A 16,722-nucleotide genomic window follows, 5' to 3' on the forward strand; every position below is an offset into this window, starting at 1 on the left:
ATCATGGTTAAAAGTGACTGATGAGATCAACTTAAAATGGTCGCCCTTTTAAAAAAAAAGGTGTAAAAATTCACTGGAGAAGTAGCCAAAGATTCTTCATGTCTTGAGCAGCTCTCCACCTTCCAGGCTTGCTGTCCAGGACTGGTCCAAGACATTTTGCTGCCTGAGGCAAAGGACAAGTTGACACCTCTCCCTGTTCAACATGCCACACCAGGAAAGGGAACAGGACTCCATCCTCAAAGCAGGATGCTTTGTTTTTTATCATCGCTTGCCCTCTAACTTCCTGCTGAATTCCTGTTAACTTTTCATACCGCAAATGTTGTGTCGCTGTTTATGTTCTGCTTTGGTTGTGCCAAAGTGTTCCCTTGTAGATGGGCGATGATGCAGCAACATTGGGGAAATTTGCAGAACTGATCAAGCTGATTGATATGTCAATGGCCACTAATGCATTATTGTTGTGTCAATAACATATCAAAAAATATATCCCCACCCCACCAAGAACTCTGCTCCAGTCTGGAGGGATCCTAACTCTTTTTAATGTGCTGGGTGGGGGAGGGATGCACGAGGTGGGCTCCATTTTAGGCAGCAAAGTGTTTGGGGCAGCACTTCCTCCATCAAGGCCTAGAAACCCATAACCACACCGTGCATGAAGCACCCAGCTCTCCCCAAAGGATCCTGGGAATTGTAGTTCAGCCTCCCCAGAGCACTCTTAACAAAGTACGCTTGAGATTCCTGCATTGCAGGGGGTTGGACTGGAGTAGTCCTTGAGCTCCTTCCAGCGCTACGATTCTAAGATTCTACATTTCCCAGGATTCTTTGGGTAAGCCAGAGGCTTTAAATGTATGGTGCGGCTGCTGTGACCTGAGGCTGCCTTCAATATAAGTTCATTTAATATGGTGCGTTCACGTGAGAGCAGCCCTCATCCCCCTTCGTCGCCCCTCACGCCCAGAAACCTTCTGCACTATTTGCTCTCGGTGCTGCCACTCTCTGTGCTGCGGGAGCAACGGGCTTACTGCCCCGGGGTAAGAAGCCCGCCACAAGCGACTCCGGAGGCGAGCGGCCCGCGCGGTGGCCTCCGGCTAACTCGGCAGCGGGGAAAAGCCGGAGGGTCCCTCCGCCCGCCGGGAGGTCTCGCGCTTCAGGGCCCGGGGGCGTCTGTTCGCCCCCGCCCCCGGGGCGACTCCGGCACCTGAAGCCTGGTGGCAACGTCTGCCCCGGATCGTCCCCCCCCCCGCCGGCGAATCGCCCGCTGCCCGCCCGCCCGCTCGCCGCGCTCCTCCCCTTCTGGCTCCGTCCTCGCCCGCGTCGGCAAGGCAAACCCTCGGAGGCTCGCCAGGCACTTCCCCTCCGGGAAATCCAGTCGCGGAGAGGCGGCGGAGGGAGCCGGGAGCGCGTCGGAGAGGCGCCTATTACTCTTGCAGGACGAAGCGGACTTTGCGCACCTGAGGAGCCCCAACCCCTTGGAAGAGACTTTGCACGCGCTGCCGGTGGGTATTGTATTTTTCTAGTGTTTTTATGTGTTTTCTTCTTGCTGCGGCTCGACTCTTTCGAAGCAAGCCCACACCCTCCTGCTCACAAGTCCGCCCCGCTGACTTCCATGGCATTTACTCCTAGGTAAAAAGTATAGGATTGCAGCTTAAGCCGATGGTTGCGCTGCTGCGGACAGGGCAGTTCTTTCCATGTTTACGCTGGAAAAAAAAGTTTATGGAGTTTGTTTCTGAGGAAACGTGCTGCGTTGCTTAATTTTTGTTTTTCCACTTTCCTTCGCTCTGTAATGGGGATGCAAAAGCAGCTGCGTTATCTTTGACATGCATTGCATGGCAACGCTCATTTGAAAGCCCTTTCCCGCTCTCTCTCCCACTTTAATCACACGTTTACAAATAGGTCTGAAAGTGAAACGATCCACAGGTATTTGTGTGTGAAAAAATGGTCATAAGGACTTCCTAAGTTTTAGACATAGCTTGACATGCATGAAGTAAGCACCAGTGGGATCTTGCCACTGGCTTTCCTCCAATGCACCTTCTCGTGTGCAATCCACTGCCATTGCTCATTCGGCCTGCAGTTGCCCACACCAGGCATGGAGGTGCCGTGTAGCTTCAAAGGATGCCCCTGCCCCCCAACAGCCCCACTGTAGAAGCACCATTTGGTTTGAACTATTCAGGTAGCAGATTTCCTTCTGGTTTACCACTTAAAAAGCCTGTGTGTAGCAATCTGTTACAAAAAGGAATAGTAACTAGTGTAGTTTAGTTTTGCTCCACAGCTTTAGTTCTGGGCAGAGTCATTCTGCCTTGAACCCTTAGCGGGACACTTGCAATAGTATGGATCAAAAGCACGGTTCTTGCATGGCTTTTGAAGTTCAAGAGAAGACTTGACATGGCCACTCAAGTATGTTTCTTGCTCAGTACACTGTTCTGCCTTGCTATTTAGAAGATGCCTGCACAGCCCATCCTCCTGGTGTTTATGTATTGGAGATTAGAAAACAGGTGTTTAAGATTTCTTTCACACACCTAACCCTTGTCAGCACAGAAAATCCATAGGACTTATTTCCCTCCCCTTCGTTGGTCATGGATGCATGTTCATTGATATGTTTTCTGCCGCAAGGATTATGAAGGAGCATAAGTTTAATTTTCCAGCGCTGGTACTGCGTCTGTGATTTTATTTTCTGTTTTATTCTACACCTGATAGAATTCTAAATAGGGGCACCAGTCCTAGTGCACCTCACTGATGAAATAAACCCAGTGGCTGTGAAATGTCACTGGCAACTGATGGACAGCTATGGCACAGCCCCTTACAGTTAGTGGCATATCAGTCACACTACATCCTTTCACGATGTACACTGGTTGCGAGTAAACTATATGCAGTGGTGACAAATGATCATGTGGAAAGCAGGGCTAGGGCACAACATGCAAAAGGAGGGGTTGCTGGCACCCCCCCATCTGCCCACTGTCTTCTCCTTCCACAGAGTCCCAGCTTCAGCTGGAATCCCCAGTTCAAAGGATTGGGTAGCAGGTGGTGAGGAAAGCTGTCTGGCAGCCACTGCTGGTAAGAGGAGACCAGCCTTTTCCAACTGGTTGCCATCCAGCTGTGTTTTGGACTAGAAGCCCCATCAGCCCCAGCCAGCATGCTTTCTCTCCTACTTCATTACATGTGTGTATGTGGACTACAGGGACGTGGGTGGCGCTGTGGGTTAAACCAGAGAGCCTAGGACTTGCTGATCAGAAGGTTGGCGCTTCATATCCCCGCAACGGGGTGAGCTCCCTTTGTTCAGTCCCTGCTCCTGCCAACCTAGCAGTTCGAAAGCACGTCAAAGTGCAAGTAGATAAATAGGTACCGCTCCAGCGGGAAGGTGATCAGCGTTTCCCTGCGCTGCTCTGGTTCACCAGAAGTGGCTTAGTCATGCTGGTCACATGACTCAGAAGCTGTACACTGACTCCCTCGGCCAATAAAGCGAGTTGAGCGCCGCAACCCCAGAGTCGGTCACGACTGGACCTAATGGTCAGGGGTCCCTTTACCTTTACCTATGTGGACTACAACTCCGATCACCTCCAGCCAGCCTGCTGTCTGGGACTGATGGGAATTGAAATCCAAAACAACTGGAAGGTTGGCACAGATGGACAAATAGTGTGGCCTGGTGTGAGGAGGTCATTCTTTTGTCAGGTGCACTCCTTTCTGCTTTGTTCACCAAGGTTGGCACCACCTTGTATATAAATTGCTGTAGGTGATCTCCTCATTTCTCAGTCATCCCCAGGATGCATTGTGTCTTCTTGAGTGTGCCAGACAGAGCCCATCCTGTGTTGCATGGCAAGCCCCACCCATTTCTTAGATAATGAAACACAGGGACACCAATATTTTGGGTTAATGGGATAAATAAGGCTACAGATTTATTGGTTACAGATGTGAGCAGTATTAGCTTAGGCCAGGGATCAGCAACCTTTTTCAGCCATGGGCCAGTCCACCGTCCCTCAGACCATGTGGTGGGCCGGACTATATTTTTTTGGGGGGGGGGAATGAATGAATTCCTATGCCCCACAAATAACCCAGAGATGCATTTGAAATAAAAGCACACATTCTACTCATGTAAAAACTCACTGATTCCTGGACTGTCCGTGGGCTGGATTGAGAAGGCGATTGGGCTGCATCCGGTCTGTGGACCTTAGGTTGCCTACCCCTGACTTAGGCAATGGAACTAAACCGACTGTATCTGACACCTGCCCATCATGCAGGTAGTCTCATAAGGGTCAACCACCAGTAGGGGAAGCCCTGTTGATGTACATAAACTGCGAGCTCCACCAGGGTCACCAATAGGGTTGTGGCATGGCCCTAACCCTTACCCAGGCTTCGGACAGGATCCACACCCCCGGATCACTTTAACAGAATACCCATAAAGAGGAGGTGCAGGTGAAGGCCACAACCTCCCCTCCCATAAACCAGGTTTACCAATGCCTAACTGCCAAACCTTACAAAGTTGTGACGATTGCTACAAGGCAGGTGAAAACCACATTGCTGGTGCCAGTTTGCCTAGTGGGGAAATTCCTACCTGGCCCCTTCAACAGGCAACTAACCGTAGTCCATAGCAAGCCCAAGATGGCGAACGCATGGAAATAGGGCAGGAGGGCGGGAGATCTGACACAGGAGAAAAGGAGACTGATCCCCCAGCCACACAGATGTTTAAATCATGTAAGCCACACCGCCCAGTTGACCATATTGGTAGGCCGTGGGGCGTGACACGGCGAGGACTCCTAATGACATGGTCAGCATCGCTACGCCCTACGTAGTGTTCGTGGCCAGCCTGTAACTCCACCTCCCTGAGAAGGTGAGCGGTTTTTCAGAACCCAGTGTTTGGGCAAGCTACTTCATTTGCATTTGTTGTTTGCCCATAATCTGCTAAAACACTAAGGCTGCAGTACTAACCCCATTTACCCGAGAGCAAACCCTACTGAATTCAGCAGGACCTACTAATGAGTAGATACGTTTAGGATTGTGCTGTGGATCAATTAACTTGGGTGCAAGTGTGTAACAGCCTGTAAGTTTCCCATTGCCAACTAATGCTTGTTGTTTCTAAATTGCTACTTGACAATAGCAGATGGAGGGGGGAGAGAGAGATACAAGGCTTTTTTCAGGTTTGTGCAGTTGTTTATGTTATAAATGTGCCTGGGACATTCCCAGCAAAAGCATCTGGAATGAATCGAGGTCACCAGCCTTTCTTGCATGAATATGAAAGTGCAGGCACTGGTGGGAGGGGGGAAGTTTTGGGACTTTCCCTTCTGTTGGCACAAGATCCAGCCAAGCAAAAGCTGCTGGGAAGGCAGCCAACTGAACCAAAAGTGAAGAAAGAAAGTTTGGCTGCTTCAAAATGGCTCAGAAATTACTGCTGTTTGGTTTGGTCTTCAAGAGACCAGAGCTCAAATTTATCTCTAGCCCTCAACTTGTTGAGCAGCCTTCAGTTGATTCCTTTGGTTCCCCCGTCTGTAAAAAGATGGCTTGTCTCGCTTTACAACAATTATGAGAATGAGAGTTGGCCCGTGTAGACTAAAGCACTGTTTACATGGACAATAGCTTAGTTTATGAGCACCAAAATGACAATCAGATAGTAGCATAGGACAGCTATTGCCCATGTAGTGCAACTGATGCTGCCAAACATCTGGAATGGCCATTTTGGATTTACTGCCTGTCTGCAGGATACCTTCCAAGGCGGCAGTGCCCATGGGAACAGCTTTGGCAAATACTCATAGCAGCGATTCCCCCCAAACAGCCTGTGGTTCAACTAAATTTGACTCAGTTTGAAATGGATGGGCATTAAGTTAAGGTCACTAATTTCTTTGGGTCTACTCATGAGTAAAGCTTTGTTGAAGGCCACACTTGATATTATTATTATTATTGAATTTATATATCACCCTATATCCAGGGGTCTCAGGGTGATTCACAGAATAAAATCAAGATATAAAACCACAAAATAACTAATAAAAATAAAAGCAACAACCCAATAGCCCACCCCCACCCCCCAAAAAAGGGCATGGGATGTAAATCAGATTAACCAAAGGCCTGGTTAAAAAGGAATGTTTTTGCTTGGCGCCTAAAGGTGTCTGTATATTAGGGGCCAGGGGCAACCACCTGATTGGTCCTCTTGTCAAGCCTCTATCAGTGAGCTTTCTTATAGCAGTTTGTATAAAAAGTTGTTAAAATACTAACTGTGTGATTAAATGATTTTAATAGTGAATTAAAAACAAATTCACACAATTCTGTTTCTTTCTTCCTTTTTCACCCCTCCTCCACCACCACCATTTAGACAGTCATGTTTGAGCAAGTCTGCTGCCTGTGGTTCATCTCTGCTGTTGGAGCTGTGAGTCTCTCTGCCCAGCCTATCAGCCCATTTTGTGATGCCACTCACTTCTGCAACTATTCTTCAAGGGCTTTACGTGCAGTTCCTTCTGGGCTAGAAGATGATATTGTGAAGCTGGATTTAACCTCCAACAGTATAGAGCACATCAGGGAAGAGGACCTGAAGTTTGCCATCAATCTGAAAACTCTTTTGCTCCAATCTAACCAAATTCGGACAATTGATGAGAAGGCCTTCCGCTCCCTTGTAAAGCTGGAATACTTGGATTTATCAAAGAACAAACTGTCTCACTTGTCTCCTTCTTGGTTCAGGCCCCTTTCTTCCTTACAGAAGTTGAACCTAATAGGTAACTGCTACCAGGTTCTTGGGGAAGCTCCACTGTTTTCTGAATTGCCAAAACTGAGATACCTGTACTTTGGAAATGACAACTTCTCTGCTTTACAGACACATGACTTGGAAGGAATTTCAACTCTTGAAGAACTGGAAATTGAAGGACACAACCTCAAACAATATGTAGCAGGAACTCTGAAATCAATAAAGTTGATAAATCACATTATGTTGAATATTCCCCCCGATGCCACTTTAGCTGCAATTATATATGATGTTACAGATTCTGTGGTGTGTCTTGAACTGAGAAATATACAAATCCTTGATATGCCGCCCATTCCCTATTCTGATCCAGTGCTTCTTACAGCTGTGCAGAAAGTTATCCTTAGAAATGTTGAACTTTCGGATATGTCTGTCATTCAGATTGCACCCATATTTGCCCATATGAAACAAATGCAAGAGATAGAGATAGTAGATTGCAAGTTTGAAGGTACTGGGCAGTTTTATGGTCTTCAAGATGCTCCAACTTCCCTGAAAGTGATAACAGTCAGAAATTTGACAATTACCAAGTTTTATTCCTTTTCAGATCTTTCTTCTGTGACGCCTCTTGTAACGAACTTAACCAGACTTACACTTGAAAATGCATTTGTTTATCTAGTGCCCTGTGATCTTGCAAGGCACTTCTATTCCCTCCTGTATCTTGATTTCAGTGGGAATTTGTTGCTAGATCCGTATTTGAAAAAATCATTGTGTGCGGATGCCTGGCCTAGATTACAAACTTTAAATGTCAGTCGGAATTCTTTGAAGCAGATTTCAGTAGTAGCAGAAAGCGTGGCTCTTAGACAGCATCTTATTAACTTGGATATAAGTCAAAATAACTTTGAAGCAATGCCAGCCTCGTGTGTTTGGCCCAGAAGTCTGAAATTTTTAAATATATCTGGCTGTAAATTAAACATGCTCACAGACTGCATTCCTCGAAGTCTCAAAGTACTGGATGTTAGCCATAATAACCTCAAAGACTTCAGACTGAGCCTGCCTGACCTGCAGGAGCTTTACATCAAAGACAACAGATTGACAACCCTACCGGATGCTGCCTCAATTCCTAGTGCTAGAATCATAAATATTAGACGAAACCAAATATTCGACTTCAATGAGCAGCAACTTGTGAAATTTGCAAAAATCGAGAAACTGGATGCGCGTTACAACAGTTTCCGCTGCTCGTGTGAATTTGTATCCTTCACACAGTCACAACAAGGACCATCTAATGTCTTTGTTGCGTGGCCAGAAAACTACATCTGTGACTCTCCGGAGCATGTAAGAGGGAAGCGAGTGGGAGCTGTTCAGTTTCGGCCCTCTGACTGCCACCTGACTTTGATGGTGTCCTTAATCTGCATCCTGATGCTGTTGGTCGTCGTGGCGGCGGCCGTTCTTTGCCACAAGCTTCATGCCATCTGGTATATGCAAATGACCTGGGCGTGGCTTCAAGCGAAACGCAAGCCCCAGAGAAACCACAAGAAAGAAACCTGCTATGATGCCTTTGTTTCCTACAGCGAGCAGGACTCTGAATGGGTGGAAGACGTCATGGTGCAGGAGCTGGAGCAAGCTAATCCCCCATTTAAACTCTGCCTCCATAAAAGGGATTTTACGCCTGGCAAATGGATTGTGGACAACATTATCGACTCCATTGAGAAGAGTTCTAAAACTCTGTTCGTGCTGTCGGAGCACTTTGTACAAAGCGAGTGGTGCAAGTACGAACTCGATTTCTCTCACTTCCGGCTTTTTGATGAGAACAACGATGCAGCAATTCTGATCCTTCTGGAGCCCATTCCAGAGAAGACCATCCCCAAAAGGTTTTGTAAGCTCAGGAAACTAATGAATACAAAAACCTACCTTGAATGGCCAAGGGAGGAAGTTCAACAGCAAATCTTTTGGTTTAATTTGAAAATGGCAATAAAATCCTAGCAGAGACTGTAGGGTACGAAGGGATGGGAGAATCTGTGGTTTCCTGTTTCTCTCAGCTTCTCATTTTACCAGCCTTAAGTTTTCCACATTTTTACATCAGTTTGCACTTTATAAAAAAAAGAAGAAGAAAAAGTCCTTATGAGAATTCAGCTAATTTTCCCTCCATATGCACATTTCTGCAAGCCGTTATGTGTGTTGTACAGTGGTACCTCAGGTTAAGTACTTAATTTGTTCCGGAGGTCCTTAACTTAACCTGAAGCTGTTCTTAACCTGAAGCACCACTTTAGCTAATGGGGCCTCCTGCTGCTGCTGCGCCGCCAGAGCACGATTTCTCTTCTCATCCTGAAGCAAAGTTCTTAACCTGAAGCACTATTTCTGAGTTAGCAGAGTCTGTAACCTGAAGCGTATGTAACCCAAGGTACCACTGTATATGCATTTTTATGTGCCCATGACCTCGGCACATGCATTATTTACAATACTTGGTTGAAGACCTGCACTGCGAAATTCAGAGAGTTTTGAAGGGTGGCTGCATTTCTGTACAGTTTCAGAAAGTGCAAATTATATGAGCTTGCCTTTAAATGTGAACTGGATCAAATTTCTTCCTTGTCCCTGATGTATGTGATCCTTTCAGTCTGAGCTGTGTGCTCCACTCTTATGTGAAGCATGTAATAGGGTAAGCAGTTGGTAGCTGGGATGAGCAGATAAAAAAAAGAGGATAGCACTCTTGCACCTTTAATAGTCTGCCTGTAAGATGGAATTGTCTCTTCTTCATAACTACTAAAGGTGCAGGAGTCCTAGTCCCTTAATTTTTTTAACCTGGCTGCCTTACTGGCAGTCCAGACCCAGCCTAATCCTCAGGATTCCGGCACCTGACCCCCAAGACGACAGCTGAATCCTAAGGCATACACCCCTTATGCAACTTTGCCTCCACACTGCTTCCAAAAAAATTAGCAAAGTGTAATGCCTCATGGTATGCGGATGGCGCTGTGGGTTAAACCACAGCACCACTTGCCAATCAGAAGGTTGGCGGTTCAAATCCCCATGACGGGGTGAGCTCCCGTTGCTCGGTCCCTGCTCCTGCCGACCTAGCAGTTTGAAAGCACGTCAAAGTGCAAGTCGATAAATAGGTACTGCTCCGGTGGGAAGGTAAACAGCGCTTCCGTGTGCTGCTCTGGTTCTCCAGAAGCAGCTTGGTCATGCTGGCCACATGACCTGGAAGCTGTACGCCGACTCCCTTGGCCAATAAAGCGAGATAAGTGCCGCAACCCCAGAGTCGTCCACGACTGGACCTAATGGTCAGGGGTTCATTTACCTTTATCTTTAATGCCTCTCCAGATTGGACAGCATCAGTTGCTCCTTCGGAGCGTTCCCTTTCATGCCTCAGCTGCTCATATTTGCATGTAAGGCAGGACACCAGCCAATGGGAGCAAGCTGCACAAGCTCCTAAAGCAGACATAGACAAACTCTGCCCACCAGATGTTTTGGGACTACAACTCACATCATCCCTGACCACTGGTCCTGTTAGCTTGAGATGATGGGAGTTGTAGTCCCAAAACATCTGAAGGGACAAGTTTGGCCATGCCTGTCCGCAGGATGGTGAACCTGCGACCCACCAGGTGGTGGTGGTTTATAGCTCTCACCACCCTTGCCTGAAGATGCATAGCGAAGAGGGACTGCCCCGCTCAGTGCTCTCAGTGCTTTCAGCTGTGCAAGAGCACATTTGTACAGGTTGCTATTTATACACTGGAAGGGCAGGAAGCACTTGCTGCGTGGTCAGAATGCTCTTTCAAGCTTGCTGTATGCTGCTTCACACATTGACTGATGCCATTATAGTTTCCTGTGTACCTGGTGTCTTTGCTGGCCAAGTCCTGCATTTTGTAACGTCGTAATAAAACATTCTTATCAAACGCATTGTGGCTATATGGTCATGAATCATTCAACTGCACAGATAACCACAGAAGCTGATTCACAACCCAGTTAAATGAAAGTCCTTGGATTGATGCTAATTTAGCTCCACTGAGGAGTGACGGGTGAGGCTTATGACATGTTTATTGATGAAGGCTGCAATCCTTTGCACACTTTTTTTTAAAAAGTGTTTATGTCTCCATGTAGTCTTGGGGGAGCTTGAGACCTATTTATGTTGGTGGAAGTTGTGCATATAGCATATGTGGCCATTGTGATTTTTACTATGAATCCTTTTGATCATGCTCCTTGTAGGAAAGAAAGTGGGAGAGATCAAGCCAAAGTTTATAATTATTCTCATTCATAAGAACGTAACAGCTTGCTGGATCAGGCCAAAGATATATCTAGTCCCTCTTGTACTTTCAACAGCCAACCAGATGCCTGTAGGAAGTTGGTCAGGAGGACTCAAACCCAAGAGCCCTCTCCCCTCCTTCGGTTTCTAGCCACTGTTGTTCAGAAGCACACAGCATCAAACCATGGGAAAATAGTGTTGCAGCCATAATGAATGCTCACTCCTCCAATTGTGGGCGCCCTTTGTGGGACTGTGCGCAACACCCCTGAGCCACGTGGGACTTACCAGCTGGTTGTGCTGTCCCGCCTCCCTGATGTCGCAGTCGTTGGGGGTTCCCGCCAAATCCCGGTTCAAATAATCCAATCAGCGGCATTGGTGGAGGCGGGGCCAGCCGAGCGGACCAGTGAGTGTGCAGGCTTCACTCAGGTCCGCTGGAGGGGGCGGATCCAACGGCAAAGCATGGCTTGCAGTCATTATCTCCATGAATGAATGAATCTTTTTAAAGTCATCCAATTTGGTGGCCATCACTGCCTCCTTCATTTCAAGGGGTGTGCTTTCGAACTGCTAGGTTGGCAGGAGCAGGGACCGAGCAACATGAGCTAACTCTATCGCACACAGGGATTTGAACCGCCAGCCTTCTGATCGGCAAGCCCAAATGACTTAGTGGTTTAGACCACAGCACCACCCGCATCCCTAGTGAGGGTACATAAAGGCAGAGAGTGGAGGCTGTGCAGCAAGATCTTTTAAGGCATTGGCTCTGGTGGGAGGGTGGAAGGGAAACGATATGGGCCAGCTAATCATAAGATAAATAATTTCAAAGCAGAATTGCATTTCCAACATGCCATTGCCTATTACAAGCCATTAAATGTTACTCATTTTGAAAAAGAGTGTCAGTTTTGGTCATGGTTGCCCACTTTGTGCTTTCTGCCTGACCTTTTTCTTGTGAAAGAAGAAGCGAAGGAGCAGTATTTTTGTGAACAGGTGATGACATCCCCAAAGCCAGCCTGCACAGCTTTATGATAAAAGTGATGTTCACATCTACAGGATCTAACCATTGTAAGAGGAAAGTAGAAATCAATTTGTAAACAAAAGAGCTGCTTAAGCATCCTCTCTATTTTTGCAGCCGTAACTTAATTTAGCATTTCCGTTACAATTGCAAATCTGTGCAAAAAGTAGAAATGCATTGCAAACTGTTTATGCAGCAGCTATCACAATACTCCTGTACTTCAAAGTGTGGGGGGGGGGGCGCTAACCTTTGGCTCTCCAGATGGTGTCAGACTCCCAACTCCCAACTTCCATCAGCCTCAGCCAGGATAGCCAGTGGTCAGGAATGATGGGAGTTCTAGTTCAGCAACATCTGGAGGGCCACAGATTAGCTGCTCCTGCATTAAAGAAAAGCTTTAATAAAAAGTATTTTTAAAAAAACCTCCCCTAGACAGCAAACAGTAATAATGATGGAAATTATGCAGAGAGGTCAACACCATAGGAAATGAGGCAACAACTGTGACTGGTGTAAACATTTGGTGAAATTGTATCCTAATATATTGGACTCCTGGGGCCAAAATGATTGGTTGGCACAGCTCCACAGAAAACAATGGTGCTGACTGTAAATTTGGCTTTAAAGAGTCTTGTAAAGTCGGAGTCCCAACACCAACATAAGTCCCTAGCGAATCAGCCATGAAAACACACACACACACACACACACACACACACACACACAGTAACTTTCTAAGGATTGTAAAAGTGTAAGCAGAATTTTCTTATGTGGTTTCAGTGTTAATTTGCTGTGAGTAATGTTGACAAGAATAGAATCATAGAGTTGGAACCTAGCAGTTCGAAAGCACCTCCAGGTGCAAGTAGATAAATAGGGACCGCTTACCAGCGGGAAGGTAAACGGCGTTTCCGTGTGCGGCTCTGGCTCACCAGAGCCGCGATGTCACGCTGGCCACGTGACCCGGAAGTGTCTCCGGACAGCGCTGGCCCCGGCCTCTTAAGTGAGATGGGCGCACAACCCCAGAGTCTGTCAAGACTGGCCCGTACGGGCAGGGGTGCCTTTACCTTTACCTTTTAATGTTGACAAGAATAGAATCATAGAGTTGGAAAGAGCCTTCAAGATCATCCAGTCCAGTCTCCACACAAGAAACCCACAACATTCCTGAGAGACGGCCATCTTGGCTCTGTTTAGAAACTTGTTTGTTTAGGTCTCCCCTTTGTTCACTTGTGTGTTTATTATGAATTGGTTTCTCACCTGCTCTTCCCCATAAGGGACCCAAAGCAAGCTTATGTGAAGTGCTTCCCTAACTATAACTCAGGTTCAAAAACCAGGATGCATTAGCCTATGACAGACTGACTTCATGAAGGTGTCAGAGGCACCTCTATTGGGAGGGAATTCCACAACTTGGCTTCTTGGCCTTATTCATAGAAGCCAACTCCTGGGAGCTGAGGTCCCTTTGTGTGTCCCCCAATAATATATTTGAGGTCGCCCCCCAAAAAATTGACAAGCATTGTCATTCAAATGGTGTTGCATGTGCCATGTCTTGTGATTGATTTTGCGGGACAGGGCTTACCTTCCCCCCAATTTATATTCAAGTGGACATCCCTGCCCTTATTTATGTTCCATCTTAAGCACCGAGAGAGAGCCCTAATAGATCAAGGGTCTAGCTAGTCCAGTATCCTATTTCCAAGGTTGCCAGTCAGATGCTGCCAGGCTCACAAAGCAGGGCCTGAGAGCAGCGGCCCTTTCTCATCATTTGGTCCCCAGAAACTGATATACAAAAACACAGTGCAAGACCTGGTCTCCATTTATTTCTCTTCTCTTTAAGCCAGGGGTGAAGAACTTCTGGCCTGTGGGTCTCATCAAGTCTGCCAGTCTTGCCCATTTGGCATGCAAAGGTATTTTGGACAAGCAACACCCACCTCCCCATCGCATCTAAATTGGTTTGTGATGTAAGTGGGATGTTAAACAATTTGGATGATGAGATCTGGGATGTTTCGTAATTTCTGCAAGTTGCAGGTCATGTGCATATTGAAAAAGTTATAAGTTAAAAGCAACGTTAGATATATCGGCTAAATAATACAGAGGGCCTGATTGCTTACTGCAGCTTAAGAGCTGTGGTTTTGTTTACATCTGGTGCAAAAAACAACTCACCAAGGATTTGGAACCAAGCATGTCTCAGTGCAGCCTAGCAGAAAGCAGGATGTCTGTAAATAGGCATAAGGTAAGCTAAGTTTGTATTTATTTATTTTTTGCTGAAGGGAATTGTGCTGCACTTTCTTTGAAGAGGTAGGATGTGAAAAGAGACCAGTGATGTTAGGCGGTGCCTTTAAAAAGCAGACCCAAAAAACAGCCTTTGGTGGTTAACTTTTGGAGAAGCTCAGATTCTGAAAGATAGCTGTGTATTGGTTCACACATTGCTTTTGAATTGGGTAAAGGTAAAGGGATCCCTGACCATAAGGCCCAGTCGTGACCGACTCTGGGGTTGCGGTGCTCATCTCGCTTTATTGGCTGAGGGAGCCGGCGTACAGCTTCTGGGTCATGTGGCCAGCATGACTAAGCCGCTTCTGGCAAACCAGAGCAGCGCACGGAAACGCCGTTTACCTTCCTGCTGGACCTATTTATCTACTTGCACTTGATGTGCTTTCAAACTGCTAGGTTGGCAGGAGCAGGGACCGAGTAACGGGAGCTCACCCCGTCGCGGGGATTCGAACCGCTGATCTTCTGATCGGCAAGTCCTAGGCTCTGTGGTTTAACCCACAGCACCACCCGCGTCCCATTTTTGAATTGGGTACATTCACATTAAAATATAAGCCAAACAGATGTTGCCCTCATCCATACTTTAAGCTAAACTAGCAAGGCATGCTCCTGTTGAGTGCGATCAGTGGTTCGAAATATACCTGAGCAGCTGCAGTATGTAAAATGGTAGGTTGCATACTGCTTAGGAGCAGTCTAGGGGTGAGGTGGAGTAGCCTGTACATGTGTGCTCATAGAATCATAGAGTTGCAAAGGACCTTAACCTACTGGAGGATCTGCAGGCACCTAAAGATTTGGAGCTGATTCTATCCTGATAAGGGCCAATTGGAAAACTAAGATCAAAACTATGTATGTGACTGCAACATACAAGTAAAACGCATGCCTTCTCCCACCCCAAGAATTTTGGGAACTGTAGTTTGTTGTGGGTGCAGGGAATTGTAGCTCTGTGAGGGGTAAACTGCAGTTCCCAGGATTCTGTGGGGGAAGTTGTGTGCTTTACATTTGCGGTGTGCAAAGATTACCATTTAGCATATCTGGTTTTTGTTTTTAAATAGCAACCCCAAATAGGGGGATCAATGCAGTGGATCAAGATTGCAATGGGCACCTGCAGACAAGGGAACTTTTCCTTCCAAACTGAATTGCAGCTTTTGGGAGCATGGTTTTCACTGAGACTACAGCACCCGTGGGAGGGAATAACCCCCCCTTGCCATATGTGATGCAGTCCTCATCCCTATGGGGTTCCCTTATGGTTACTGTTTAAGTAACAACAACAAAATATTGTCTAGTTGGCCCCAACATTAGGAGAACGAAATCAAGAATATTATTTGTCAGGGACCAAAAAATGGGGTCTGTCTTTGGTAAATATCTGGGAGTGCATTGGTGTTTTGTTTTTAAATCACAGTACTTCTGTGGAGCACCACAAGTTTCATACCAAACATATACAAGCCTTGCCCATTAAATCAATCCTAGAACATACAGGCAGGCATTCGCAAAACAGAGAGCAAACTTCTATCATGGTTTTGACTTTCTCCCTTGAGGCAGTGTGTCAGCATGCTGTGCAATAAATTAACAATTTTAGGGAAGATAAGTTTTCTTAGGGTTCAGATTTGTTACTATAATCTGCCTATATATTGTATATTACAATTCCTATTCTCCTTACTTGCTTTAGTTATGTGGCTTTCCCCACCAGAAAGTAGGAATTCAACTCTTAGAGTGCTCCCTGCTGGATAATTTGCAGAACACATTCCCAGGGATTCTGAGCTTGAAACTTAAATGGAAAAACAATATTGCATATAACCATACATTTTGCTTAACAGTTTGCATGGGGTGAAGCCTTTGCAGATGATCCAGGGTGGGTTCAGTCCCGAAGTCACAGTCCAGTGGAGTCCTCAAAGCAACCAATCAATGGTCCATCAGGGAAGAAAGATGAACAGATGTAGAATCTCTGCCTTGCTGCCCTTTTTCTTGATTGATACATCTGGGTTTGCTCCAGCAAACCCAGCTCAAGCAGTTCTCTGCTTGACGAGGCATGATCCTCACCTGCCCTGAGCTTAATCCAGCTGAGTGACCACAAACCTCCTCCCAGACCTAACAAGCCCCATGATCTCCACCTGGTCAACTAACGAGCTGGGCTGTGTTTCCTTGCCTGCCTAAAACTCCTAGAACACCTCCTGCTGTTCCTAACACCTCAGAGCCCACAGTGTCTGCAGAGATGGGACTACCTCTGGTTGGGATGAAGTGCCCCCTTCCCCTGATGTCCTGTGAGTACCTCCTAAGCCCCCAACCTCCCCTTCCCCATCTTCAGCCTGTCCTGATGTGTACTAATCAGAGCTATCCACCTCGCCAGGATCCTCTTCCCCTTTCTTGGTTGGTTGCCAGTCTATGGCAGCCAGCAGGCCTAGTACCTGAAGCCAGGTCCCTGTAAAACATGTCCAGCTTGTGTACATGACCAAGCCATGAATTGTGAAAGATGTGTGTATATATTTGAATATGCCCTTATGTGTTGCTTGGCTTTAATTGGACAGGGCAAGTGGTCACAGCTGGATTCAAGACACCATCATGGTGTGTGGCAGTGGCTGTATGAGTTTTCAA

At 46.6% G+C, this 16,722-nt stretch overlaps 1 protein-coding gene and 1 long non-coding RNA gene across 2 annotated transcripts in view; both read left to right on the top strand.

The window, feature by feature from the left end:
- Positions 1-1,287: 1,287 nt before the first annotated feature.
- TLR2 (toll like receptor 2) lies at positions 1,288-10,537 on the top strand. The gene is made up of 3 exons (XM_081926037.1): positions 1,288-1,487; positions 6,287-8,816; positions 9,045-10,537. The coding sequence occupies exon 2, from the start codon at positions 6,293-6,295 to the stop codon at positions 8,624-8,626; it is 2,334 nt and encodes a 777-aa protein (XP_081782163.1). The 5' UTR covers positions 1,288-1,487; positions 6,287-6,292; the 3' UTR covers positions 8,627-8,816; positions 9,045-10,537.
- Positions 10,538-13,662: 3,125 nt separating this feature from the next.
- The window catches only part of LOC309378265, an 83,160-nt gene continuing 80,100 nt past the window's right edge, over positions 13,663-16,722 (top strand). Inside the window, exons 1-2 of the long non-coding RNA XR_014171972.1 lie at positions 13,663-14,098; positions 15,948-16,391. This is a non-coding gene — a long non-coding RNA (uncharacterized lncRNA). The remainder of the gene's footprint in view (positions 14,099-15,947; positions 16,392-16,722) is intronic.

This window comes from Podarcis melisellensis (genome assembly GCF_964234715.1).
Source record: "Podarcis melisellensis genome assembly, chromosome: 9".
Lineage (NCBI taxonomy): Eukaryota > Metazoa > Chordata > Lepidosauria > Squamata > Lacertidae > Podarcis > Podarcis melisellensis.